The sequence below is a fragment of the Mobula birostris genome, chromosome 6, assembly GCF_030028105.1.
Source record: "Mobula birostris isolate sMobBir1 chromosome 6, sMobBir1.hap1, whole genome shotgun sequence".
In the NCBI taxonomy this organism is placed as follows: Eukaryota; Metazoa; Chordata; class Chondrichthyes; order Myliobatiformes; family Myliobatidae; genus Mobula; species Mobula birostris.
The window spans coordinates 85,613,847-85,641,585 of record NC_092375.1 but is presented as its reverse complement, the minus strand read 5'-3'; the positions used below and the strand labels follow the sequence as shown (position 1 = coordinate 85,641,585).

At 41.4% G+C, this 27,739-nt stretch overlaps 1 protein-coding gene across 7 annotated transcripts in view; it reads left to right on the top strand.

Moving 5' to 3' along the window:
* The window catches only part of cdadc1 (cytidine and dCMP deaminase domain containing 1), a 53,306-nt gene extending 31,324 nt beyond the window's left edge, over positions 1–21,982 (top strand). For all 7 annotated transcript variants that reach the window (XM_072260779.1, XM_072260784.1, XM_072260778.1 and 4 more), the window contains 5 exons: positions 2,008–2,057; positions 4,135–4,307; positions 5,691–5,880; positions 15,637–15,691; positions 19,026–21,982. In XM_072260779.1, coding sequence (XP_072116880.1) covers positions 2,008–2,057; positions 4,135–4,307; positions 5,691–5,880; positions 15,637–15,691; positions 19,026–19,864 — 1,307 coding nt within the window. In that variant the 3' untranslated portion in view covers positions 19,865–21,982. The remainder of the gene's footprint in view (positions 1–2,007; positions 2,058–4,134; positions 4,308–5,690; positions 5,881–15,636; positions 15,692–19,025) is intronic.
* The last annotated feature ends 5,757 nt before the right edge of the window (positions 21,983–27,739 follow it).

The window sequence follows — 27,739 nt, the reverse complement described above, 5'->3', positions numbered from 1 at the left end:
TCTACTCAGCCCAAGTTTCATATTCTTCTTCCTCTTGGGTGTGGGCTTGACCCCAAAGAACACTCCCAGTCTACAACAAATTTGGCTCTCCGCAGGTATAATTTTGCATTTATCAACCAGTGATGCAATAGCCAAAATGAGTTCAGAATATAAATCAACCATCCTTCCCCTCACTCCACAGAAACGAGAGCAACTTGTCTTTAAAGTCTCCGCCGTCTGCTACAGGAAACTCAACTTCTAACTCGGCACCTTCACCTACACTCCCCTTTTCTCTAAAAGTTTGGCTGGACCATGGCCCCACCTCTTCAGGTACACCAATTGTACGAGGCAGCTCCACTCCCATCACGCCATTGCTAATCTGAACTAAAATGACATCTTTGCCTGCCGTTTGGTCAAACTGCCATTTCATGATTGTAACTTTCCCTAATACTGGAACTGAACTTAAAACTGATATCAGCAATTCATCTGGGCTGCAGATATCCGCCCCGCTCAGAACCCAAGCATTAGTTATGAGTAATCTCTTTGAATCACACCAAAGCTTAATCTTGGAGGCGTCCATCATCTATTCTTGGTTGGTGCAACTGTAACGAAACCCAATTTCCCTTGGGATCAATAAAGTATGTCTATCTGTCTATCTATCTATCTATCTATCTATCTATCACATATCTTAATCACATTCCCAGACAATAGTTTAACACAGGCTTAAACACACAAACCACCTAATCAATTCTTAGAGCAACTACACAGTATTCAGCGAATCAAATCACAGACAGTCACCCCCACAATGAAACCTCTTTTTAACAGGCGTCTCTAGAGATGCAACTCGCTAACGGACACTGCAATGAGAAAGCCACCTTTCTCAAACTCCATATGACTAGGGTCAGTGTGACCACCCGAATCCCAATCTCTGTGAATACTCCGTAAATGCTGCCCCCCTGCAATTAGCAATCAACAAGAAATAACAGGCCATACACTGCACACAATTATAAAGTATGTTTACAAGTGCCAGTTAGTAGGAAGGAGAAAAATAAAAAGGGTCCATTACAGTTAACCCAGTCCAAATGTGCACATAAAATGAGTTCATCTTGAAGTTGTCTTCAACTCGTGTGCTGGATCCACCGTCTGCCTGAAAGCACATACCACCTTCCAAATGTCGTTCGAAATCCACCTCGAACAAATGGACTCCCCCACGGGAGTATTGGTCCTTCCTCCTTGAAGCTATTTATCAGCACTTTGTGCAACAGGGATGGCATCATCAGTCATCTTCCCTCCTGTCTTCTTCCAGCTCCCTCCAAAAAGACCTTGACCCACATGGTGTCCGTCACAAAAACCTCTCCGCCCAACATTCTCTAGAACCTTCTCCCAATTCCACCATCCTGATTGGCTGACACAACATTCCTAAGTTGAACAGCATAGCCTCTTTAGCTCAAACCCAAACATGTAAAAGTAGAACAGACTACTCTTACAGAACTGCTATAATGAAATACCTACAGCGTAGCAGTAAAAATCTTAACTAGGGTGTTACATGTATTAGTCATTCTCTGGCCATTCACTCAAACTGTGCCTTGTGTAATGTTGTACACATTTATCTAGTCACCTCTCATGCTCCTTTGCTCCAAAGAGAAAAGCCCTAGCTCACTCAACCTATCCTCATAAGACATGCTGTCAGATCCAGGTGGCATCCTGGTAAATCACCTCAGCACCTTCTCTAAAGCTTCCACATTCTTCCTATAATGAGTCAACCAGAACTGAACACAGTGTTCCAAATGAGATTTTTCATTTGAGAAAATTATCATGATTTTTCTTGCTATAAACACATTTAATGTGCATTCTTTTATCTATGATTTGATATATAAGATTTTTAATGGTAAATATTATGCTCTTTACAATAATTTTAACATTACTATATTGCTCTGGTATCCAAGAATTTGTCTGAATGAACCGTAGCAGAATAGTTTAAGGTAACTTTTTTTTACACTCAACTTTTCCTGAATTAATATATTTCAGAGGATCAAAAGATTGGTGTTGGGGCAGTGATCTGGGCAGAAGGAAAGTCAGTAAGTTTTAGCTTCTTGTTTTGTGCTTTTGAAAATAAAATGTTCTGTAATTTTCTGCCCGAGTCATTTGCTTTATTATTTGGTTGTGATTGTCATTATTTCTTTTGATGAGAGCCGTCTGTCAGAAATACAAAATAATAATCATGATTTTTTTCCCTAATTTTTGGGCACTCTGTAGGTTACTCTTTTAAACTGATGCCTATGCATGAGATTTTGTCAGAAAATCAAGACAAATTTGCTTTAAATTTTCCTGTTTTACCTCAACCAATTGCATCATGTTTGACACACCCTCCAGCATCCCTATGAATCAGCACAGATAGAGAAAAAGGGAAGAGAATTGTGCCCATTGCAATTTCATTACGTCAAAGCCTACTTGAAAAATTTCAGACTATTAGATTATGTAATTGTGAAACTGGAAACCTATTAAGTAAAACTGATGAGTAAAACATTAACAGCTTTTATTTTTTATTTAGTGAGATACAGTGCAGAATAGGCCCTTCCAGCCCTTCAATCTGCACTGCTCAGTAGCCGCCGATTTAACCCAAAACTAACCATAGGACAATTTACAATGATCAAATAACCTACCAACTGGTACATCTTTGGACTGTGAGAGGAGACCCATGCAGTCAGGGGGAAAGCATATAAACTCCTTACAGACAACGCCGAGAATTAAACTGGGGTCACTGGTACTGTAAAGTGTTGTGCTAACCACTATGCCACTGTGCTGCCTGAGGAGTTTATAATTGAATTCCTTCAATAGTATTATTTGTTCCCACTAGTTTATTGTCATCTTATTATTTATTCCCACCCAGTAGGAAATGCACCAAGAGTTTGATTTCATTCATTATATCTTTTCTAAATAAGAGGTAGTAACTGCCTTATTGGAAGTCAGTAGGAAGAAAGAAGGGCATATTTATTCAAAGTCCCTCATGATCTTGGAACACCTCAAAGCACTTTTACAGTCACCTAAAATCATTTTGAAATATGAGCACTATAATAATGTAGGAAATATAAAAGCCATAAAGCCCCCTTTTCAGAGTTGAGGTAATTTGTTTTGGTGATGTTGGTAGAGAACATTAGGGAGAATTCCCTCCTCTTGTACTATAGTTATTGCATTATAGTGGTAGATATTGTATAATACACTTTGGTATACTCTCTCACAGGCTGCCAGTGAACTATGCCCCGTAAAGTAATTTATTTAATGATAATTAGGTTTTCCTTCAATATTTTGCCTAAGATTGTGGTTAGCACAAATAGTATTTCAAAAATTTCCTTTTATTTGTATCTAACAACCTGTTCTAGCAAGTGTGGTCACCATGTCACTTCAGCTTGGTCTAGATTTTTGGAAGACCATTTACATCTCTAGTCTGTAAAGGCCATATCAGCATAATTTTCTTATCTTGTCTAACACACTTTATTTAGCAGGCTTTGTGGTTTGGCTTTGACCGTTGAACTAAAATAAGGCATCATTGCATATAAGTTAACTCTAAGTCAACTCTAAGTCATTAATCATCCTATGCTTCCCATTAAGTTTCAAGCAGATGAAACCCTACTTAGTGTTATGTCTAAGAATGATTTTGAGTGGGCAAACATTATGAATGTCTGCAGTAAAAACTAACTTCTTTGTTGGAAATTGTTCCAAAGAACACAATGAGTGGTTCTATACATTTCTAGCTGGTACACTCACATGCTTTAAAACAGAATGTATCATAAAGGTAAGTGACATAAAATGCCTGTCCTATTCAGGATATCACCCTGAATTTAGTCAAAATTTATTTGTCATGACTGATCAGACCGGACAGTGGCCACATGATTACTGATGAATGTTTGCAACACACACAAAATGCTGGAGGAACTCAGCATGCCAGGCAGCATCTATGGAAAAGAGTAAACAAACAGTCAACATTTCAAGCTGCGACCCTTCATCGGTCCCTTTGCATAAATGTTGCCTGGCCTGCTGAGGTACTTCAGCATTTTGCATGTGTTGCTTGGATTTCCAACATCTGCAGATTTTTCTCTTGTCACCAATTAATGTTTTCTCGTTTCTCACCAACTAATTGATTTTTCTTTATTATAGAGTAATTGTGATGCAACAGGAGCAAGGTATCTGATTGGATGTGGTTATAATGCCTATCCAACAGGGTCAGAATATGCAGACTTCCCTCAGATGGATGAAAAGCAGCAGAAAGACAGAGAAGCCAGGAAGTTTCGGTACATTGTACATGCTGAACAAAATGCTTTAACTTTCCGGTAAGCATTCAAATTACTTTAATTCAACTTACACTTTGACAACTTTGACCATCTTTGACTATTTGTATAAAAAGAAGAAAAACAGTGTCCTTCACACCTCAAGATATCCCAAAGTGCTTCACACCAAATTAAGTGCTTTTCAGAAGTATCTTCATATTTTGCAGAACAGAGGATGACTTGATTCCACTCTGATTTCAAAGATTGGAAAAGCCAATGTGGGAATCACAAACATTTTCACAGTTAGTTTGTAAGGTGGTGTATTCCTTTGAGTGTTTATGCTGGGTTTCTATGTGTATTTAATGCATGGATATGACATTCTCAGTACTGTTCCAAATGATTCTTCTCTATTTTAAGCAGTCATGAGCCAGGATTCCCAAGGGTTAGTAGATTGTTGCATTACTTCAAGGATGCTTTTAGCATTTAATTGAATATTACCCTCTCTCTGCCTAGTAATCTCTTTCAGAAAGTGTAATCACGCTAGGAATAGCAATAATGAATTTGGCCACAGTTAGATCCTACAACCAGCTGATGTCAACGTTTAGCAGATTATCAAGTTATAGATTGGCTGTTTCATTCATAAGTGATCACTTATTAAGGTGACACTTCACCTGAGAGTCTGTCGGAGTCACCTACTATACCAGGTGTTCCCAGTGTGGCCTCTTCAACATCAGTGAGACCTGATTTTGATTGGTGGACTGCTTCATTGAGCACCTTCGCTCCTTCTGCCATAAAAGGCAGGATTTCCTGGAGGCTACCCATTTCAATTGGCTTCCCATTCCAGCATGTCAGTCCATGGCCTCCTCTACTGCAACAGTTAGGCCACACTCAGGTTGGAGGAGCAGCACCTCATATTCCTTCTGGATAGCTTCCAACCTGAAGCCATGAACATCAATTTCTCCCCCTTCTCTCTTTTTCCATTTCCCATTCTGGTTCCCCTCTTACCCCTTCTCTTCTCACCTGCTCATTGCCTTCCTCTGGTGCCCCTCTTCCTTCCTATTCTTCCATAGTCCATAGTCCTCCTCTATCAGATCCCTGCTTCTGCAGCCATTTATCTCTTCCCACCTATCACCTCCCAGATTCTTGCTTCATTTTCCCCTTCTCCACCTAACCATTTCTTCCTCACCTGGTTAAGCTTATCACCTGTCATCTGGTCCTTCTTCACCTCTCCCCTCCTTATTCTGGCTTCTTCCCCCTTCCTTTCCATCCTGATAAAGGGTCTTGGCCCGAAACAGCATCAGTTTATTCCTCTCCCTAGATCTGCTTGACCTGCTGAGTTCCTCCAGCACTTTTGTGTGTGTGTGTGTGTTAGTTGCACAAGACTTCCAGCGTCTGCAGGATCTCTCTTGTATTTATTAGTAATTGTTCTATGTGTTTCTTTTGCAGATGTCAGGATATTAAAGAAGATGAGAAAACCATGATATTTGTTACCAAATGCCCATGTGATGAATGTATACCCTTAATAAATAGTGCTGGTATCAAACAGATATATACAGGTGACCTTGATGCTGGGAAAGTAAAAGCTGATATATCCTATCAGAAATTCTCTGGTCTACAAGGAGTGAAGAAGTTTACGGTAAGTGCCACATTACAAATTATAAGTGCTCAAGAAAAATGCAGGATGAGGAGGTCAATCACTCCTTGTATTACTAAAGTATTAACTCAGATTGATTCTGGTATCCAAACATTATATGATAAAACAAGATGTTGCCTAGCCTTCACGTTAGTAGCTGAGATTCTAAGGGAGCATTGCATACTGGGCTAATGAGATTGCAAGATTTGAATCTTTTGATTTTCTGGGATGAACGTTTTTGGAACTTCTGGAAGGTGCCAATTTCCATATTTTATGCACACAAACGATTCCCAACTTCATCAGTTACTCTTTGCTGGGATATGGCCCACAGTGCTTCAATGTTAAAATCCTTATAGAGTCTAGATTTAGAGTGTAAGCTTATTGCATTGTTACTGTTTGTGCTTCAATCTGCCTGCTTAATCCATGTTAGTTTAGTGCATTCCTTTCAATAGAGAAGTATGGATACAAGGGACCCGTTTTTCAGGTAACTTGTATCTTTCTGAATCAATTGAATGTACTTAATTGTTTTTAATTGATTATAGATTTTATTATGTGTTTTAGGAAATATAAGTTGTTCCTTAGTTTATGGATGTTTCTGAATGTCATGATACTGAGATGTTCACTGTTCTTGATGGGTTTGACCATTGTCTAAGGCCAGAACCAGACTTAATGATTGTTCATATTTTATTCAGCTGCTTCAGTTTTTTGAAAACAAACCATCTGGAAGTAAAAAATGTCACTTTCAAGGATAGTAGCAATCAGATTGTTTTAAATTCAGTTGGTTTATTAATGTCCCTTTATGGGACAAAACCTACAATCCATTCTTGCTGCAGTCAACATGTGAAAGCAATCACACAACAATAAGCTGGACACTCTGAACTAGCCTTCTGAATCAGTGTTAAATCTAGTGTTAAAGCATCGATATGCCTATTTCAGGATGAGGTAAATATACAGGATTGTGAAACAAGCTAACAGGTCTCGATTGAGGACAGATCCAGTCTCCACTCCAGATAGTTATTAGATTTATAGCTTCAGATTTCAAAGTTGTAGGTTTATTTCCCTTTTAACATACTATGTAGGCTGAGGTATTTTTGCAGTATTGAGGGAGTGTAACACTGTTGCTTATCCTAATGTTTTGTATAGATCTAATAAGATCTCCCTCTCATATTCTATGCTGTGGCAAATATCGCATATGCTTTCTGATTCCCACTGCCTACTTCTCTGCTACAAATACCTTTGTTTCACTACACTTGTTGTTATCCTATCTTTGAACACATATTGTCTACTGATTTGTCCTCTCCAAATGCATTATCTGACACTTTTCCATAACGAAATCCATTAACCATTTTTATGTCTAGTGATATATGAAGCCCAGAACTTGATTCCTCAAAACTACTGACAATTTTGATATATTTGTCAAATTTCTTAATCATTGCTTCTACTTTTAGGGTAAGTTATTTTCATATCTTGAGAAACAAGGAACCCCACTGCACATAGCCCTATTATCACAAACAGTAATAATCATTCCCTTTTGGTTTATTCCAATGAGACCATTTTTGAATAAATGACTTTTAATTTCTTGATCAGCTTCCCATTGGTGAACTTGCCAAATGATTTACGGGAAGTGTGCTCCCTTCACAGATATTTCTTGTTAACACTTTCAAAGAAAATTCAGTCAGGTTAGTCAGCTGGCCATTCCGCATGAATGTGATTGATTAACCAATGTCTTATGCCATCTCCCGGAAATTGTTCCAATAATTTTTGACTGCTGATGTTGTGATTGGCCTCTAGCTGCACAATCCTTTCCTTGTTTAAATAAATACTACTTTTGCTGTATTCCAGTCTTCTGCCACCATAATGTAGCCAAAAAACTTGGAATGTAATGGCATCTATGCCGTTCCCCCCCATACTTCCATTAACTGTCTGAAATATAATATAGCTTGATGATCATCTACTTAAAGTGGGACTCTTTAATATTCCATGTTGGTTCATTAATTCCAAAATTTCATATTCTTCATTAATATCAATGGCTACATCAGTGTTTTCCAGTGAAGTCAAACACAAACTGTTGAATTAGAAATATATACAGTATGTCTTCTACCTGAACACTTGGAATTCAGTGTAAGCTGTAACAGGATCCTCTATTATTTGTTGTTCAATTTTGATGTTTTTATAAAATAAACTTAAGGTTTTCGGTGACCTTACTTTCATATCTCTTTGCTTCCTTGATGTCATTATTTCCTTTTCAGCTTTCATCCCTGAAGCTCCTATACTGGCATATGCTTTCAGCTTTTATCATTTATGGATGTGTAGATTTTTCTTTTAGCTTCCAGATTTCTTTTATCTAGAATATATTTCCTCAATGTTCCTCTACCCTTTGCCTATTGGTGAAACCATTATAGTGAGCCCCGCCTCAGTGATAGGGGAATTATTAGAGAAAATCCTAAAGAATAGGATTTCTGTACATTGTAAAGGCAAGGACTGATTGTGGGTGGTCAGGATGGCTTTGTATGGAAGAAATCCTGCCTCACTAATATGAATGAGTTTCTTTGAGGAGGTAACTAGGAAGATTGATGAAGGAATGGTGGTAGACATTATCCATGTACTTTTGACAAAACATTTGACAAAGTCCCACATAGCACACTCATCCAGAAGTCAACACACGTGGCAAAGTAAGCTGGCAAATTTGATCCAAGATTATCCTGGCGATAAGCTGGATGGTGAGAGGATAGTGGTGGAAGGATGCTTTCAAGTTCAAGTTTATTCTCATAGGTGTACTTGTCATCAGAATTAGCTTTATGCAGCACATTACAAAAATAACACATAAATGAATATAAAATTTAATTCATGTAAATTACATGAAAAAACATAATGACATCCTTGTAAGTTGGGGGAGAGAAATAAGAAATCATCTTATTAAGAAATGGTCCAAGGTAATCTTGGAGTTTTACAAGACAGTTCAAGAACATAACGGCAGTGGGGAAGAAGCTGTTCTCGAACTGAGGTGCAGGTCTTCAGGCTTCTGTTCTTTTATTCCTGTTATTCCTTTTTGTTAGTAATTTTATGTCTTTGCACGGTACTACTACTGCTGCAAAACAACAAATTTCATGTCACTGAACTCAGTGATAATAAATCTGATTTTGATTCCTACCTAATTGAAGCAGCAAGAAGAGGGTGTTGCCTGGGTTGTGGGAGTCCTTACTGCTGAATGTTGCCTTTCTGAAATGTTTCCTCATTCTGAATGGTGAGAAGAGCTGAACCTGTGATGGAACCAGCTGAGTCCACCACTCTCTGTATCCTCTTGTACTCCTGTGCAGTGGAGTTTGTTTTTACTTCAAAATATACTTTATTCAAAAATAAAATTATATAAATAAATCATTCAATAACTTTCCATCCTTTACATACGTTTTCATTATAGTCAGTACATATCCATACTTACGGCCACCCATGTGGTGCTGTGTTGTTTCACCTTCCCACACCATTGTTGAGGGGTAAACTCCCTGCCCCCGACCCCTCCCACACCCGCGGGTGAGGAAACCTAAACCGTGTCCTTCCCCACCGGGCCCTTGCGTTGGCTGCACCAGGTTTCAGTGCGTCCCTCAGCACATACTCCTGCAGCCGAGAATGTGCCAGTCGGCAGCATTCTCCCACGGACATCTCCATGTGCTGGTAGATCATCAAGTTTCGGGCCGACCAAAGAGCGTCTTTCACCGAGTTGATGATCTGCCAGCAGCACCGGATGTTGGTCTCCATGTGCGTCCCCAGGAACAGCTGGTAGATCAGAGAGTCCTGTGTTACGCATCTGCTGGGATGAAACGTGGCACTAGCCTGTCCATCCTCCTCCACACCCTCTCTGCGAACTGACAGTGTGTGAAGAGGTGGGTCACAGACTCCTCCTCACTGCAGTCCTCCCGTGGGCAGCGGGGTGCGGAGACGACGTTCCGGGCGTACAGGAGGGCTCTGACTGGGAGGGGCCCTTTCACCGCCCAGTGCAATGGAATTTTTTTTTATATTTCAAAATATACTTTATTCAAAAATAAATATATACAATAAACCATTCAATAACTTTCCATCCTTTACATACGTTTCCATTATAGTCAGTACATATCCGTATTTATAACCATCCACGTGGCACTCCAGTAGTTCAGCTTACCATATCATTGTTGAGGGGTATACTCCCCGCCCCCGACCCCCGACCCCTCCCACGGGTGGAGAAACCTATACTGTGGTCCTTCCCCACCGGGCCCTTGCGGTGGCTGCACCGAGTTTCAGTGCGTCCCTCAGCACATACTCCTGCAGCCGAGAATGTGCCAGTCGGCAGCATTCTCCCACGGACATCTCCATGTGCTGGTAGATCATCAAGTTTCGGGCCGACCAAAGAGCGTCTTTCACCGAGTTGATGATCTGCCAGCAGCACCGGATGTTGGTCTCCGTGTGCGTCCTCGGGAACAGCCCGTAGATCAGAGAGTCCTCTGTTACGCAGCTGCTGGGGATAAAACGTGACACTAGCCCGTCCATTCTCCTCCACACCCTCTTTGCGAACTGGCAGTGTGCAAAGAGGTGGGTCACAGACTCCTCCTCACTGCAGTCCTCCCGTGGGCAATGGGGTGTGGAGACGACGTTCCGGGTGTACAGGAGGGCTCTGACAGGGAGGGCCCCTCTCACTGCCAGCCAGGCGAGGTCTTGGTGCCTGTTGGTGAGATCTGGCAATGAGGCATTTTGCCAGATGAACTGGACGGTCTGCTCAGGGAACCACCCCACTGTGTCCATCACGTCCTTCTCCTGCAGTGCCTGCAGGACATTACGTGCCATCCACTGCCTGATGGCCCTGTGGTCAAAGGCATTCTCCTGGAAGAACTTTGCTACGTTGGACAGGTATGCCGGCAACGACCAGCTGACTGGGGCGTTGTGCAGGAGTGGGGCCAGACCCATCCTTCGTAGCCAGGGCAACAGGTAAAACCTGGGCACATAGTGGTACTTGGTGCCCTCATACCTGGGTTCTACACACAACCTGATGCAGCCACATACGAAGCTGGCCATCAGGGTGAGGGCGACATTGGGGACATTCTTGACCCCGTTGTCCAGGGACTTGTGCATGACGGTCCGTCTCACCCGCTCCATCTTGGATCCCCAGACGAACCTGAAGACAGCTCGGGTGATTTCCGAGCTGTAGGAGCGGGGGACGGGCCAGACCTGCGCCAAGTACAGCAGCCCTGAGAGCACCTCACACCTAATGACCAGGTTCTTGCCCATTATCGACAGGGAGCGCCCTCCCCACAGACCTAGTTTCTGTTTCACCTTGGCAGTCCGCTCCTGCCAGTTCTTGTTGCACACCTCAGCCCCTCCGAACCAGATCCTCAACACCCTCACGTGGTCAGACCTGATGGTGAAGGGGACACTGGATCGGTCGGGCCAGTTGCCGAAGAGCATGGCTTCGTTCTTCGTGCGGTTGATCCTGGCCCCCGACGCTAGCTCGAACTGTTCGCAGATGCCAATCAACCTGCGAACTGACTCGGATCAGAGCAGAAGACGGTGACGTCGTCCATGTACAGGGAGGTTTTCACTTGGGTCCCTCCACTGCCTGGCAGCGTCACCCCTCTTATGCCCTCACCCCTCCTGATGGCTTCCGCAAAGGGTTCTATGCAGCAGACAAACAAGACAGGGGAGAGGGGACAGCCCTGCCTGACTCCAGACCTGATGGGGAAGCTGTCTGTTTCCCACCCGTTGACCTGGACTGCACTACGGATGTCTGTGTAGAGCAGTCTAATCCAATTCCGGATTCCCTCCCCAAATCCCATTTTGGAGAACACATCCGCCATGTACGTGTGCGATATTCTGTCGAAGGCTTTCTCCTGGTCCAAGCTGACCAGGCAGGCGTTCTCCCCCCTGTCCTGCACGTAGGCGATGGTGTCCCTCAGCAGCGCGAGGCTGTCTGAGATCTTCCTGCCCGGTACAGCACAGGTTTGGTCATACCATACCAGATGGTGATACGACCAGTCAGAAGACTTTCCACAGTACACGTTTGTCAGAGTGTTCAAATACATGCAGAATCTCCTTAAACTTATAAGGAAGTAGATACACTGACTTTTGATTGGACCTTTGCGACCACTGGTGTGCTACTTGGATCAGTGCTGGGACTCTTGTATTTTGTGATTGTGTATTGACAACTTGGACATGAATTTAGGAGGTGTTGGATCCCTGTTTAATTTCTGATCTTTGGTGTTCTTCCAGGAGTCAAGATGGAGAGCTGTCTTAATTCCAAGATTTCAGTTTATTTTAGAGTACAGACAAACATAAAAATACTAAGCAAACTAAATCAAGAGCTGAGAAACAGTGCTCGGAGAGGAATTAATGATAAAGGGTGTAAGGTGACACTTCTGAAAAATCTATCACTTTTCATGATAGGATAAAAGAATTTCCTTAGATAGGAATGAATTAATTAATAAGCTACAAAATTAAAACACTGACATCACATGTGTAATGTGCTAATACCTAGCCAGTGAAAAATGAGAAAGGTGATAAACCGTTAGTTTAGCTGGTGAGTGTGAAAAATACATGGGTTTGTTTAAAAAGTACAAATCTTATAAAAGGTATTATTAAAAAAAAGTGGTTTTCAACGAAGGCATGATTAGGAAGAAGCATAGTCAACGTTTTAGCTCGAGACCCTTTGTCAGGACTAATGGAAAAAGAGATAGTAAGAGGTTTGAGAGGGGGAGGGGGAGACGCGAAATGATAGGAGAAGACAGGAGGGGGAGGGATGGAGCCAAGAGCTGGACAGGTGATTGGCAAAAGGGATACAGGGCTGGAGAAGGGGGAGTGTCATGGGATGGAAGGCCTTGGAAGAAAGAAAGGGGGAGGGGAGCACCAGAGGAAGATGGAGAACAGGCAAGGAGTTATTGTGAGAGGGAAAGAGAAAAAAAAAATAATAAATAATAAATTGGGGATGGGATAAGAAGGGGAGGAGGGGCGTTAATGGAAGTTAGAGAAATCAATGTTCATGCCATCAGGTTGGAGGCTACCCAGATGGAATATAAGGTGTTGTTCGTCCAACCTTAGTGTGGCTTCATCTCAACAGTAGAGGAGGCTGTGGATTGACATATCGGAATGAGAATGGCACATGGAATTAAAATGTGTAGCCACTGGGAGATCCTGCTTCCTCTGGCAGACAGAGTGTAGGTGTTCAGCGAAGCGGTCTCCTAATCTGCATCGGGTCTCACCAATATATAGAAGGCCACACCGGGAGCACCAGATACAGTATATCACACCAGCTGGAGAAGGGGGAGTATCATGGGACGGAAGGCGTTGGAAGAAATGGAGAAGGAGAACTGCCAATCAACTTCCCAGCTCTTGGCTTTGTCCCTCCCCCTCCTGTCTTCTCCTATCATTTTGGTTCTCCCCCTCCCCCTCCCACATTCAAATCTCTTACTAGCTGTTCTTTCAGTTAGTCCTGACGAAGGGTCTCGGCCGGAAATGTCAACTGTACCTCTTCCTATAGATGCTGCCTGGCCTGCTGCGTTCCTCCAGCATTTTGTGTGTGTGTTGCTTGAATTTTCAGCATCTGCAGATTTTCTCGTGTTTGTGTTTTTAAAGGCATGATTAGTAAGTTTTTGAATGACATGAAAGTTGTTGGAGTTGTGGATAGTGGAAAAACATTGTGCAAGGCCACAGAATAGATCAGATGTAGAACTGGGCAGAGCATTGGCAGATGGAATTTAATCCCAACAAGTGTGAAGAATTGCATTTTGTTAAGACCAGTAGGTGTGGAACATGTACAGTAAATGTAAGGCACTAGGGAATGTGATAAACAAAGACACCTTTGGATTCAAAGCGATAGTTCCCTGAGGCAGATACAATAGGGTATTTTAAGAGACTCCTGAATAGGTACATGGAGCTTAGAAAAATAGAGGACTGTGGGTAACCCTAAGTAATTTCTAAGGAAGGGACATGTTCAGCACAGCTTTGTGGGCTGAAGGGCCTGTATTGAGCTGTAGGTTTTCTATGTTTCTATGAAATTGGCATACTGGGTCAATAGGATGGTGAAGAAGGTATATGACATGCTTGCCTTGTCAGGGCCTGGAATATAAATGTTGGAAAGTTATGTTGCAACCATACAAAACACTTGTTAAGCCACACTTGGAGTATCGTATGCATTTCTAATTGCCATATTATAGGAAAATGTGAGAGGAGACATGTCAGAATTCACCTGGGTTGGAAGACTTTAGTTTTAGGCAGAGTTGTATGGGATGTATTTGTTTTCCCAGGAGTGAAGGTGTCTAATAGAGGTATAAAAAATCATGAGAGGCAGAGTATAGATATTCAGAATCTTTTTTTCACATGGAGACAAGAGGGCATATATTGCCTCTCCAGGTCCTATATATTGTGTAATATATAGGCAACCTCTGCATTATGGAGGTTATATTCCTAGAAAACGATATGTATTGCAACTTTCTGAAATATGATAATGTGTCATCCGTGCATACATCAGGAAATTAGTTTAAAAAGAAATCATGTTTATTTATTTACTTTGTCTCATAAAATATTCTCTATCTCACATATTTGGTAGTGACATAAGAATTCTGAAAGGCTAATTTCTATTATCCTTACAGGGTGTCACCTGTAATAACTTTAAATTTTAGACTCCTAGAAAGAAATTCTGTGCTTTGTTGATGTTTTGATTGTGTAGTTGATTAGGAGTAAACTGTTGGTAATAAGATGGATTGGATTTGCCCTACTTTTTGTGAGCTGGATATATTGGACGATTTTCCAGTTGCTGTTTAGATGCCAATGTTGTAACTATACTGGAAGAGCCAGAGTGGAGCCACAGTCTGTCTGATACTAGTCAGTACAATAACTCATAACCACAGTCAGTGTACTCAGCCATTTCTAGCTGTACATGAAGCGAATTAAATCGGCTGACAGTTGGCTTCTGTGAGGTTGGAGATTTTAGGAGGAAACTGTGGACTTCCGACTGAACATGGCTATAAATGTTTCAGTCTTGCTTTTCACTTTCATACTGGGCCCCATTATTGTTGTATTTTTGTTAATGATGTTGGACTTGTCACTGAACACTCAAACAAATTTCTGCAGGTATGTACTGTTGAAAATATCCTGACTGGTTACATCGTGGTCTAATACAGCAAGTTGAATGCACAGGAGCGTGAGAAGCTGCAAAGAGTAGTGGACTCTGCCCAATACATCCTGGCCAGGGCACATCACTTCCCACCATTGGTAGCACCTACAGGAAGTGCTGCCTCCAGAAGGCAACACCTATCATCAATAATCCACACCACGTGGGCTGTGCCATCTTTCCACAGCTACCACCAGGCAGGAGGTAGGAGCCTGAGCTCCCACACAACCAGTTCAAATACAACTACTTCCCCTTCAACCATTCAGTTCTTGGACCAACCAGCAAACCCCTCATCACTGCAGTTTCACAACACCATGACCACTTTGATCACTTCTTAAAAATTCTAATTGTTTTCTTTATGGTAAAAATTGTATACAATATGTTTTTCTTGCGAATTCTGTTTCTATGATGCTATGAGCCTGTGATGCTGATGACAGTTTTATGTTGCACCAGTCCATACATGTATTTGTACATATGACAATAAACTTGCCAATATTTGCAGAGGCAACCTCAGTGCTAGTTTTTGAGGTAAAATGTATGAACGAATGATAGATTCATCGTAAGATTTATTAGAGGAGACTCATTAAAAATCTTGATTCTTCATGTATATAAAACTTCTGTTCTTTTTCCAGTGGCAGAAAAATCCAGCCCACAGTATTTTAGAATCAGGTGTCCAAACTGTTCACAGTGAGTACCTGTTTATTGATAAATGCTTCAACCTCTACACACTGGATAGTGTAGACTGTCATAATTTAGGGGAGTGCCTTGTAATGTCAACATAATAATTGTGAATCATGTGCTTTATCTAAGGATACTTTTATATTGCTTCTAATAACCATTTGCAGGAAGGTTATCAAGCTAACTTCAGTACATGATTCTCCCTGCTTCAGAATACTTAACAGGTTTTTTAAAAAAAAATGTTTCAGATTCCCTGTCTATTTACAGTAATTTATAAATAGGCAGGAAATCGCCAAACCTGAGATAAAGGAGAGAGCGCAAGGGCTAGCCTTTGGTCTGGGTTAGTAAACGACACACTTCCTCTGTTTGTCCGTCTTGTTGTTGATTTAAAGGGAATAGCTTTCTTTTAAGTATCCTATTGAACTTCAATAGCAGAGGGTCCCAGACCACATCCCCAGTGCCCCTTCTCCCTATCCGGCCATTACATAAAAACTATAAAGAATTTTGATTTACAATACACAGTGAAAGAAAATAGGAACTGCAAATTCAAAGCAGTGACAAATAATGACAAAAGTATTCAAATCTATTTAAAGTTCCAAATAAAATTATTTCTTTGTTTAATTACATAAAAACAATTTTCATCCACAATTTTAGAGCATACATTAGTAGCCCAACTATTCACTACTTCATTGCTTTTCACCTCTCAATGAGATGGGTGGGCTTGGTGCAGTGAGATCAGCTTCTCAACATCAGACTGAATGTCACTCAGGAGTCTCAGATCCCCACGTTCAGTAATTTACAGTCTGTTTCGTTACTTTGAAAGAAGTTAGGCAACTGCCGTGAAACTGTGCTCCACTGTAAAACTGCACTCAGAACCTCCCTTACTGTTGGCAGAATCAATTCTTCTCCAATTGTATGGGGCTTTCGAGATTTAGTGATGGATGAGCATTGAAATATTGTATGAAGCACACAGGCCATCACTGTTTTGTTGAGAAGCGCTGGCAAATATGTTTTGAAGTGTTTTACGTTTCTGAAAGTTTTCACAAAATGACTGAAAATAAGGCAAGTTCTTGTTTGCTTTATCAGAGTGTATTCTGTTCAAATGTTCAAGGAGTCTGGATGGTTTCATTGCTTTATTTGGAAAAAAAGTCTTTTCATACAACAGACACATTGGCTGCTGTTGGTTGCTTAGTGCTGGTATAAATCCATATTTCAGATACTCCACACTATACGGTACACTTTTTCATTTGGTTTGCTTCTGTCATTCTCTTTAAGGATTAATGACAACAGTCAATAACCTACCACCCCATGAGCCTCTGCATCCAACACATCATTCTCTGCAGCTGTTCTTATCTCAGTTCCTTTGTCTCCATCACGTCTATTCCCAGGATGAGTCTCTCCTTTCCAGGACGTCAGAGATGTCCTCTTTCTTCGAAGAATGGGGTTTCCCTTCCTCCAACATTGATGCTCTCACCCGCATCTCCTCCATATCCCGGACATCCGCATTCATCTCATCTATCCCTGTTAAGGTGGCGGGAAGAGTTCCTTTTGTCCTCACCTACCACCTCATTGGCCTCTGCATCCAACACAGCATTCTCCGCGAGTTCTGCCAGCTTCAGTGGTATCTTACCACTAGATACATCCTTACTTCCCAAACTCTCCACTTTCTGCAGGTCGCTTCCTCCATGATTCCCTTGTCCATTCATCCCTCCCCACTAATCTCCCTCCTGGCACGTATCCCTGCAAGTGAGAGAAATGCTATACCTCCCTCATCTCCATTCAGGTCCCCAAACAGCCCTTCCAGGTGAGGCAACACTTCACCTGCGAATCTTTTAGGATCATCTATTTTATCTGCTCCTCCCGATGCAGCCTCCTCTACATTGGTGAGACGCGATGTAGACTAGAGGATCACTTTGTCAAGCAGCTCCGCTTCATCTGCCAAAAGTGGAACTTCCTGGTGGCCAACCATTTTAATTCCTTTCTCCATTCCCATTCCGACATATGGATCCATGGTTTCCTCTTCTGCTATGATGAGGCCACTGTCCAGTGGAGGAGCAACATCTTATCTTATGCCTAGGTAACCCCCAACCTAAGCATTGATTTCTCCTTCCGGTAATATTTTTTCTTTTCCCCTCCCCCTTCCCTCTTCTTCTATTCCCCACTCTGGCCTCTTATCCCTTCTCCTCACCTGCCTATCATTGCCCCCACTGCTGCTGCTCCTTCCCTTTCCACCATGGTCCACTCTCCTCTCAGATTACTACTTCTCTAGCCCTTTAGCTTTCCCACCCATCTAATTTCACCTGTCACCTAGCTTGTCCTCCTTCCCCTTCCTCCACATTTTCATTCTGTCCACTTCTCCCTTCCTTTCCCATCTTGATGAAGAGCCTCTGCCTGAAACGTCAACTGTTTATTCCTTTTCATATATGTTGCCTGACTTGTTGAGTTCCTCTAGCATTTTGTGTGTGTGTTGACAACAGTCAATCACATTTTGTTTAAGTCCAGCAAGTGCTATGATCAATAAAGGAGAAAGTTATGACATCATCATAGCTCAGGCAAAACCTGACTCTCTGTCTGAAGGGACATAAAGTGGAGCAGTGATACTTCAGTTGGGTCCTGGGGTACAGGGAAAAGAAAGAGCATACAAAAAGGGGCAGGTTCTGAACTTAACCCCATTGAACTTCATACCCTAATTCACAGGAAGTGCATCACCACATGATTAGAATATGGGAATCAACAGTGAACAGGGCTGTGCCCATAAATAACATAATTTCTTCAGTTCAGATTTCTCTTGATACAGAAGAACAACTACAAAAGTGTCACATTGCTTTCCAACAGCTATAACACACTTCGAGTAAAGAATAAGAGAACGGTAGGTTAGCAAGGGATGAGGTGATCACATGATCATCCTAATCATTTATGAGGCACTAGCAATCAAATGCTTATTAGAAATAATTCATTTCTTAAATTAAGCCTGTAATCCATCAAATGGCCCCTTGCTACCGAGAATCCCCCCCATTACCCCCTTACCTTTATTGCCCCCCCTTAGAAACTGCCACCTCCCCCGGCGGGGGGGGGGGGGGATGATGTCACCCAGTTTGGGAACAACTGCTCTATAGCATAGAAAACTGAGGTGTTGTCTCTTATGCACATGGGAAATTGCATTGTTAGTTGTTATCTATTACAGGATGGACAGGGTGCATCTCTTGAACAGGATGTGCTGCCTGTAAGAAGCTTCAGGCTCCAAGACAGAATTGACCCACTCCTGTATGTTGTGGGGTAATTCTACAGACATATCTGGTTGTTTCCATCATGCTGACTGTATGTTTTTATGTTCTCTCAACAGTGAAAAGTGAACCAACCAAGCCGCCCATATTCGAGAGCAGCGTTGCCTCAAAAATTGTAAATGCATGCACAATGAGATCAAGCTGTGAACCAGAGCTGCATTGCAAGCCCTCGGTACAGGGACACTCTCCAAGTATAGAGGATCCCCATTCTCCCTTGGCCAAAGGTGACCTGAAGAGGCCTCTGATAGCTGTTCAGCCAGAGCCCCAAATTGACGAGCTATTAAACTTGGAGCTCAGCGAACCTGCTTTCAAACGGAGGGTGGTGGAACATCAGTGCTACCTGCAGAGTCTCGTGACCTCATTAGCTACTGTAATGAATGATGTGGTCTGTGGGATGGAAAAGATCAAGTCAGGTCTGAATACTTCCATGTCTGATGTCCACAGTGTACTAGACCATCATCTGAGTGCATTGCAGTCCAGCAGAGAGTCAGTGTCATCTCAGACAGCTTCCACACAGGGTCTGAGCTGCATTGGGGCAGCACTTCAGACAGCCCTCAGTGCCGCTTTATCTGACATGAGTTCTAAAGTGCAAGAAGGTCTACAAATAGGATTTGAAAGCCTTGGAGAAAAAGTACAGTCAGCTATAAGGACAGGATTTGCTGATTTGGTAAAGGAACATGCCTCTGCTCACCAATGCCTATGTAGAAGCCAGGGTGGAGAAATCCCATTCAACAGAGGGGTCAATAGCCCTTCACAGGAGGAGGGAATTCTTAACAGTGGCCTGTCTCTTTCATCATCCCATCCCAGTCAGCTTTCGTCTGGTTCCTTGCTGGAAAGCAGTAGTCCCTCTATGGTGATGCTAGCACCTGGAGGCAGGAATCTAGAGAAACTGCAATAAGGAGGGAAGTAAAGATTTCTGATACACAAGGAATAACTAGGATACCTGAGAACACTATTGAATTAAATAAAATAGACATGAGGCGCCTGGAATATAATTCTGCAGAAGAAAGTGATCTTAACCATATTGTTGTGTGACATTAACCACAAACCAGTTAATCAAACTGTATTCTATTTATAGTATAACAATGATTAAGCTAATATAATGATCCTTTTATATTACAGTAGCTTTCCTAGAAGATTCTAGGGTGACTACTTGCTGTATCATCTCCAACCTCTATCAAAAATCAAACTACTGTTGGAACTCAGTGGGTCAGGCAGCATCTGTGGACATAGAGGGATGAGACTGCAGTTCTGATGCCTGTGTTCTCCAGTAGATTGTTTCTCCCTCCTTATTACATCATCTGCAATCACTTGTATCTATGATCTTCATCAGTTCTGTTGTAGCTGTGGAACCCAGCGAGTCCTTACTCCACACATTTTCACAATTTCCTAGTCTAATTAGCACATTCAGATTTTTACATTTACTCTGTCCCTCAGTACAATTCTTCACAATGATCACATCTGACCACAAGATGCAAGTACTTACTTCAATACTTTAGGGTTAGCTACTTCACCTTTGCAGAACTTCCATATGTCTACATATCCTGGTAAATCTATGTAGCGTTCAAGCAAAACCATCTCTTTCTATGTTTTATTCAGTTAAGGAACAACAGCAGTATTGACACATGGAATTTCCAACTGTGACCGATTTTAATTATGGCTTAAAAGTAGTCTCTGAAGTCCCTAGTATGCTGTGGCTGTGCTTGACGATTTAGCCATGGAAGGCTATGGACCTTATGCAGGTAACTGGCTTGAGTGTAGCTGAGTATGACAGTTGGTGCCAACATAGATATAGGTCCTTCAGTGCATCATGCTTTATGATCTCATGACTCTGAAACAACTGAATAAACTTAGTGAACAGACTGGACCACTTCTCTTGAGAAAAAGAGACTGAAAGGTGATCTTACAGGTTTTGACAAAATGCTTCTACATGAGATGAGAGTGGCAGAATGTAACAAAGGACATTGTTATTGGATGGGTGCCCAAGATTCCATTGGGGAATTTAGAAGAAATTTCATTACACAAGTGTGGTGATGATGTGGAACTTTTACCTGAAGAGAGTAGTCGAGGTGAATATTATACAGTGGATGCATTTAAGAGGTGCCTGGACAAGCACGTGACCGAGAAAGGAAATGACAGATGCACTAATAGATCTAGATGAGGAAAAATGGGTAGCAATTTTGCCAGCATGTTCTTATTGGATTGAATTCCCTGTTCTGTTGCATATATTCTCTATTTTTAAAAATCTTTTAATAGTGCATTGTATCACAACTTCAAATTAGACTTATATTTTTTGCAAATGGTGATCCAATTAAAAGGTACTTAAATTTATAAGGGATCTAGAAAACTATCTCCTCTGGTAAGGGAGTTTAAATTTATATTTAAAAAAATAAAGCACTTCTTCACACAACCCCAGAAGTTACCTTGCTTCTCTAAAAAGCTGAACTTATCAATTAAAATTGATTTTTATTAAGCTAAAGCGAGTAAAGTATATAGAACCAAGAACTTAGATGGAGTTGAGGTACAGATTAGCCATGAACTCATACATTTTCTGTGATTATAAGGTTATTAGCAGTTTCACTGCATGAGCTGCAAATTGATTCATATCAAAATACTAAGCCTTTCTCGGCAGATCTGTTTCCATCATCTAAATCCAAAGTGATAAATCCAAATCATCAAACTGTTGTTTTTGTAGGACTGTGGCTTATCTTTGTAACAACTCCTGAATCTGTTTAATGTTTCTTAAATTCTTTTAATTTCCTTGTCGTGCTCTGCAGCACAGAACCTCAAGCATGCATGATGCTTTACTAAAACTTATTTTGTCAGCTGTGATACATTAAAAAAAATCAGAGTGCACTTTTTATGTTACCAAGTAATTTTGCATGATATTGCACAATGGGGAGAGGAATCAACACTTGAAGAGTTTGTTTCCAAAGAATATGATAATATATCTTAAAATAACAGATGCTACTACTAAGACTTTTAAAATAAATGAATAAAATGGAGAATTTAAATTAAAACACCTACACTGTGTTTGATTGTGCATGATTGAATACTTGCACTCACAAAAAAAACAATACATTCAGTGGTTCATTGATGACAGCAAAGACAAAAACAAACAGCTACGTAGCCAAGTTACGGTAAATTGCATCAGGGATTTTCATTAAGTATCAGTAGTGGATTATTTGAAAGAGGACATCATAAACAATACAAGAACTATTACTGGGAAATACTTCCAGTGAGTCTGTGCTGATGAAGTTGGAATTTAGAAGTAATATATTTAACCAAGTTTTTGGATTTAATAGAATTGACCAATTCACGTACAGAGATGTCCTACCCAAAATTCACTGTCCAGTTTCATTTATTGCATGTGAACCAAACCTATTAGTTCAAGTTTTTTTTTAAAAAATAACAGCCAGTTTGCAAGTAGACTTTGGATAGAGAAAACCTCCAGAAATCTGAGCCAAATATGTTTTGCTCGTCAGCCCTGACTGTAGAAAGAGAATTTATAGTTAAGAGCAACAAGGCAGAATATCCATTTCCGATTTCAAGATCATTTATTTATCACATGTACATTGAAACATACAGTGAAATATTTTGTTTACATTAACCACCAACAAAAGGATGCTTTGGGGGCAGCCCACAAATGTTGCCACACATTCTGAAACCAAAAAGCATGACCATAATGTTCAGCAGAACAGTACAAACAACAATAACAGCAAAACAAGCCCCTTACCTCCCTGTCACCCACCCAAACAGACAGGCCAGCAACCCCAGGATGGGCCTCCAGCAGACCTGAGGACTTGTGGACATCATGCCTCTTTGGGGACTGACTTGGGTAAAATGACAGAGAAACCGTGAAATGCCTTGAGGTGGTGAAACATTTTCTTTGGGCCTTTAAATACCATTCTTTCCATAATACAGCAATCAATGTCAAAAATTTTAGTTCTCAGACCAAGCCATTAGAGGGAGCAACTGCAGCAGCAACATTCCTTTGCATATACAGAAATATATTGAAACTCCTAGAACAGAATGTACAAATACAGTAGGTATGTACACACATTTCATGCGAAGGTGCTTACCTTTTGTGATTGTTTAAGAATTCTGTTTATTATTTTTTAAATGTGGGTATTGCAATCCCAGCATTTATTCCTTCATTGCTCTTGATTCACTCCTTTATTATGATGGGATATAATTCTACTTCTATCGATAATCTACAGCACAGTGTGGTACTTCAATGTGGGCTGCTGTGTTGGCTCTCAATCCACCCATTTACTATAACTGCACTGTGATGAAACACTTACCATAAGAAGTGCATTGCATTGTGACCATTCTAACAATACTGACATGGGCATATAGATCTAGATATAAATTGGAAGACAAGGTCAAATGATGTTTTCATTTGTGTCAACTCTCTCAGCACCTGGCTCATGTGTAATCCCTCAACAGTTCGATGTGGTGCCTCTGAGTAACTCAAGTGACGATGCTTTCATCCATACAGAACACCTTCTTTGCCTTTAGTGTTCCTTATGCCTATTGCAATGGTGCTTAATCGAGTGTATTAATTCATTCCTTATCTGAAAGTGATAATGAAGTTGGATACCAATAGATTATCTTACCTGTTGGCTTTGGAATTGATTCTAAGGCTCTGTACTTAATTAGGAGTTTGAGGACATTTGCTATGTCACCAAACACTTGCAAATTTCCATAGATGAGTGGTGGAAAGCATACTGACTGGTTGCACATGGCCTGATATAGAGACTTCAATGCACAGTATTGCTACAGGCTGTAGAAGGTTGTAAACTCAGCCAGTTCCATTGTAGGCTTTTTCTCAGTTGCACAGGAAGCCTCATGCAGGTCGGGAAGCAAGATATTTTTTTAAAAAGGAGCCTTTGCAGAATTTTGACTTCTTTTGGTGGCACAGTCACAATTCATTAGCAAGGTCACATAAAAATAAGGCAGGGCCAAGCAAATCGGCCATTGTATGAGTGGGCCAGTAAATTGCTTCTTCATTCTTTATTATTCATCCTTTAGTACATAGTTAGAGCAGTGAGGATAGCTCCAGAGGCTGTGTTGTGTTCTTTGTGTGAGATGTGGGAATTCGGGGAGACCTCCAGCCTCCCGGATAACCACATTTGCACCAGGTGCATTGAGCTGCAGTCCTTCAGAGAACGTGTTAAGGAAATGGAGCTGCAGCTCAGTGACCTTCCGCTCATATGGGAAAATGAGGAGGTGATACAAGAAGGTAATCATCCCTAAGTAGCAGGAGGCAAGAAAATAGGTGACTGTCAGGAGAGGGAAGGGAAAAGGACAGCCAGTACAGAGTACCCCTGCGGCCATTCCCCTCAATAATATGTATACCGTTTTGGATACTATTGAAGGGGATGACCTACTGCGGGGAGCCACAGCGACCGGTTCTCTGGCACTGAGGCTCAGAAGGGAAGGATGGAGAAGAGGACTGCAGTAATGATAAAGGATTCCATAGAGGAACGGACACGAGGTTCTATGGAGATGATAAAGTCAACGGATGGTATGTTGCCTCCCAGGTGCCAGGGTCAGGGATGTTTCGGATCGTGTCCACTGCATTCTAAAAGGGGGAGGAAGAGCAGCCAGAAGTCTTGGTACATAATGGCACCAATGACATAGGAAGGAAAAGTGGGGAGGTGCTGAAGAGACAATTCAGGGAACTGGGTAGAAAACTGAAAAGCAAGACCTCCAGGGTAGCAATCTCTGGATTGCTGCCTGTGCCATGTATCAGTGAGGGTTAGGATAGGATGATTTGGCAGATGAATGAATGCATGGTTGAAAAACTTGTACAGGAGGCAGGGTTTTAGATTTCTGGATCATTGGGATCTCTTCTGGGAAAGGTATAACCTGTACGAAAGGGACGGGTTACATCTGAACCCAAGGTGGACCAACGTCCTTGAGGGTGGATTTGCTACAGCTGTTGGTGAAGGTTTTGGCAAGGGGATGGGAACCGAAGTGATAGAACTGTTGATGTATAAGCAGAAACAGTTGTAGTGAGACTGTCAAGAAGGGACAGGCAGGTGATGGGGCAAAATTGCAATCAGTGACATGAGTAGCAGTGTAAAAGGAGTTCAAAATTGAAAATGGTGATGAAGACAGGACTGAAAGTGTTATATTTGAATGCACACAGCATACAGAATAAAGTAGATGATCTCGTAGCACAGTTAGAGATTGGCAGGTATGACATTGTGGGTATTGCTAAGTCGTGACTGAAAGAAGATTATAGTTGGGAGCATTACATCAAGGATACACATTGTATTGAAAGGACAAACAGATAGGCAGAGGGACTGGAGTGGCTCTGTTGGTAAAAAGTGGAATCAAATCCTTAGAAAGAGGTGACATAAGATCGGAAAATATAGAATCATTGTGGGGAGAGTTAAGAAACTGCAAGTGTTTAAAAAAAAGTAACCCTGATGGAATTACGTACAGGGCTCTGACAGTAGCCAGGATGTGGACTACAAATTACAATGGGAGATAGAAAATACATGTCAAAAGGGCAATGTTATGATAGTCATGGATGATTTCAATATGCAGGTAAATTGGGAAAATCAGGTTGGTGCTGGATCCCAAGAGAGAGATTTTGTAGAATGCCTACAAGATTTTTTTTTTAAGCGCAGCTTGTGGTTGAGTCCACTTACAGGATCTGCTATTCTGGATTGGGTGTTTTGTAATGGACCGGATTTGATTAGTGAGCTTAAGGTAAAGGAACCTTTAGGAGACAGTGATCATAATATGATAGAATTCACCCTGTAATTTGAGAAAGAGAAGCTAAAGTCAGATGTATCAATATTACATTGGAGTCAGGAGAATTACTGAGGCGTGACAGAGGAGCTAGTTAAAGTTGATTGGAAGGGGACGCTAGCAGGGATATTGGCAGAGGGACAATGCCTGGAGTTTCTGGGAGTAATTTGGAAGGTGCAGGACAGATGCATCCCAAAGAAGAAGTCGTTTTCTAAAGGCAGGATGATGCAACTGTGGCTGACAAGGGAAAACTAAGCCATCATAAAAGTAAAAGAGCAAAAATATGTGAGAAGTTAAAGAATTCGGAAAATTCTAAAAACCAACTGAAGCTGACTAAAAAAGCCACAATGGGGAAAAGATGCAATATGAAGGTAAGATAGCCAACACTATCAAAGAGGATACCAGAAGTTTTTCAGATATATAAAGAGTACAAGAGAGGCAAAAGTAGATCATGGACCACTGGACAGGTGGTAATGGACAAGGAAATAGAGGATTAACTGAATAAGTATTTTGTATCTGTCATCACTATGGAAGACATTAGCAGTATGCCAGAGTGTCGGGGGCAGAAGTTGCTATTACTAGAGAGAAGGTACTTGGGAAACTAAAAAGTCTGAAGGTAGATAAGTCACTTGGACCAAATTAACTACACCACAGGGTTCTGAAAGAGGTAACTGAAGATTATGGAGGCATTAGTAATGATCCTTCAAGCATTACTAGATTCTGGAATGGTTCTGGGGGACAGGAAAAGTTGCAAATGTCACTCCAGTCTTCAAGAAGTGAGGGAGGCAGAAGAAAGGATAGGCCAGTTAGCTTGACTTCAGTGGTTGGGAAGATGTTGGAGCTGATTGTTAAGGATGTGATTTCAGGGTACTTGGATGTACATGATAAAATAACCTGTAGTCAGCATAGTTTTCACAAAATGGAAAGTGAAGATACTTTTCAAACATTGACAGATGGGGTCATGTTAGTGTGCAAAGGTTTCATGGTGTCTTTGCACAGAATATGGGAGGATTTAAGTACACAGGTAAAGATGTCTTGCTTTGATGAGACCACACCTGGAATACTGTGTAGTTCTGGAGATCTCACCTGAAAGAGGATATACTTCCCTTAGAGTAGGGGTTCCCAACCTGGGATCCACGGACCCCTCAGTTAATGGTAGGGGCTCATGGCATAAATGAAGATGGGAAGCCCTGCCCTAGAGAGAGTGAAGCCTCATCCATACTCAGTACAGGATGCATTCAAAGAGATTGAGCAGACTAGGCGCTTTCTCTGGAACACAATGAAAGGAGATCTCATTAAAATATACAACATTCTTCAGGCTTGAATAGGTTGGATGCAAGGAGCATATTCCTCCCCTCGCCCCCAGATAAGGAATTTAGGAACCATGATCCCTAAGAATGTGGGGCATGCCATAAGGGATGGAGATGAGAATATTTGTTATACCCAGAGGGTGGTAAATGTTCAGAATGCTCTAAGCTGAGAGTTGGGGAAGCTTAGTCATCAATTCATTACTGAGATCGATATCCCCCTAACACTTGAGGAACTGAGAAATAGAGACTTCTGCAAGAAAATGGTAATAAGGCAGGAGATCAACCATGACCTTATTAAATGGGGGAGCTGGATCAAGAACCTTCTTCTGCTCCAATACAGGTCACCATCAACAGCAGTTATGTTCATGGCTTATAGGTATTAGGACAAAGTGTAGAGATGATATAGGTCAGGTCAGAATGGTCAAAGGGTCAATAGGAGTTAAATATGGAATAAATCTGCACCAGTATGGGTTAGGTGTAACGTGTACTTGTGAATGAATAATTAGATAGAAATTTATTCAGCTTGGGTTGGTAGAGTATCACTTCTCCAGCTCAGTTTTCTACAGATGAACCCCTTCTATCTGAAAGCAGTAATAGGTGCTCTAAATGAAATTGTATAAGACACTTCTTTTAATGGTGCGTAATTTTGTGTTTTCACAATTAGATTTGGAATCGGGTTTATTATCACTAACATG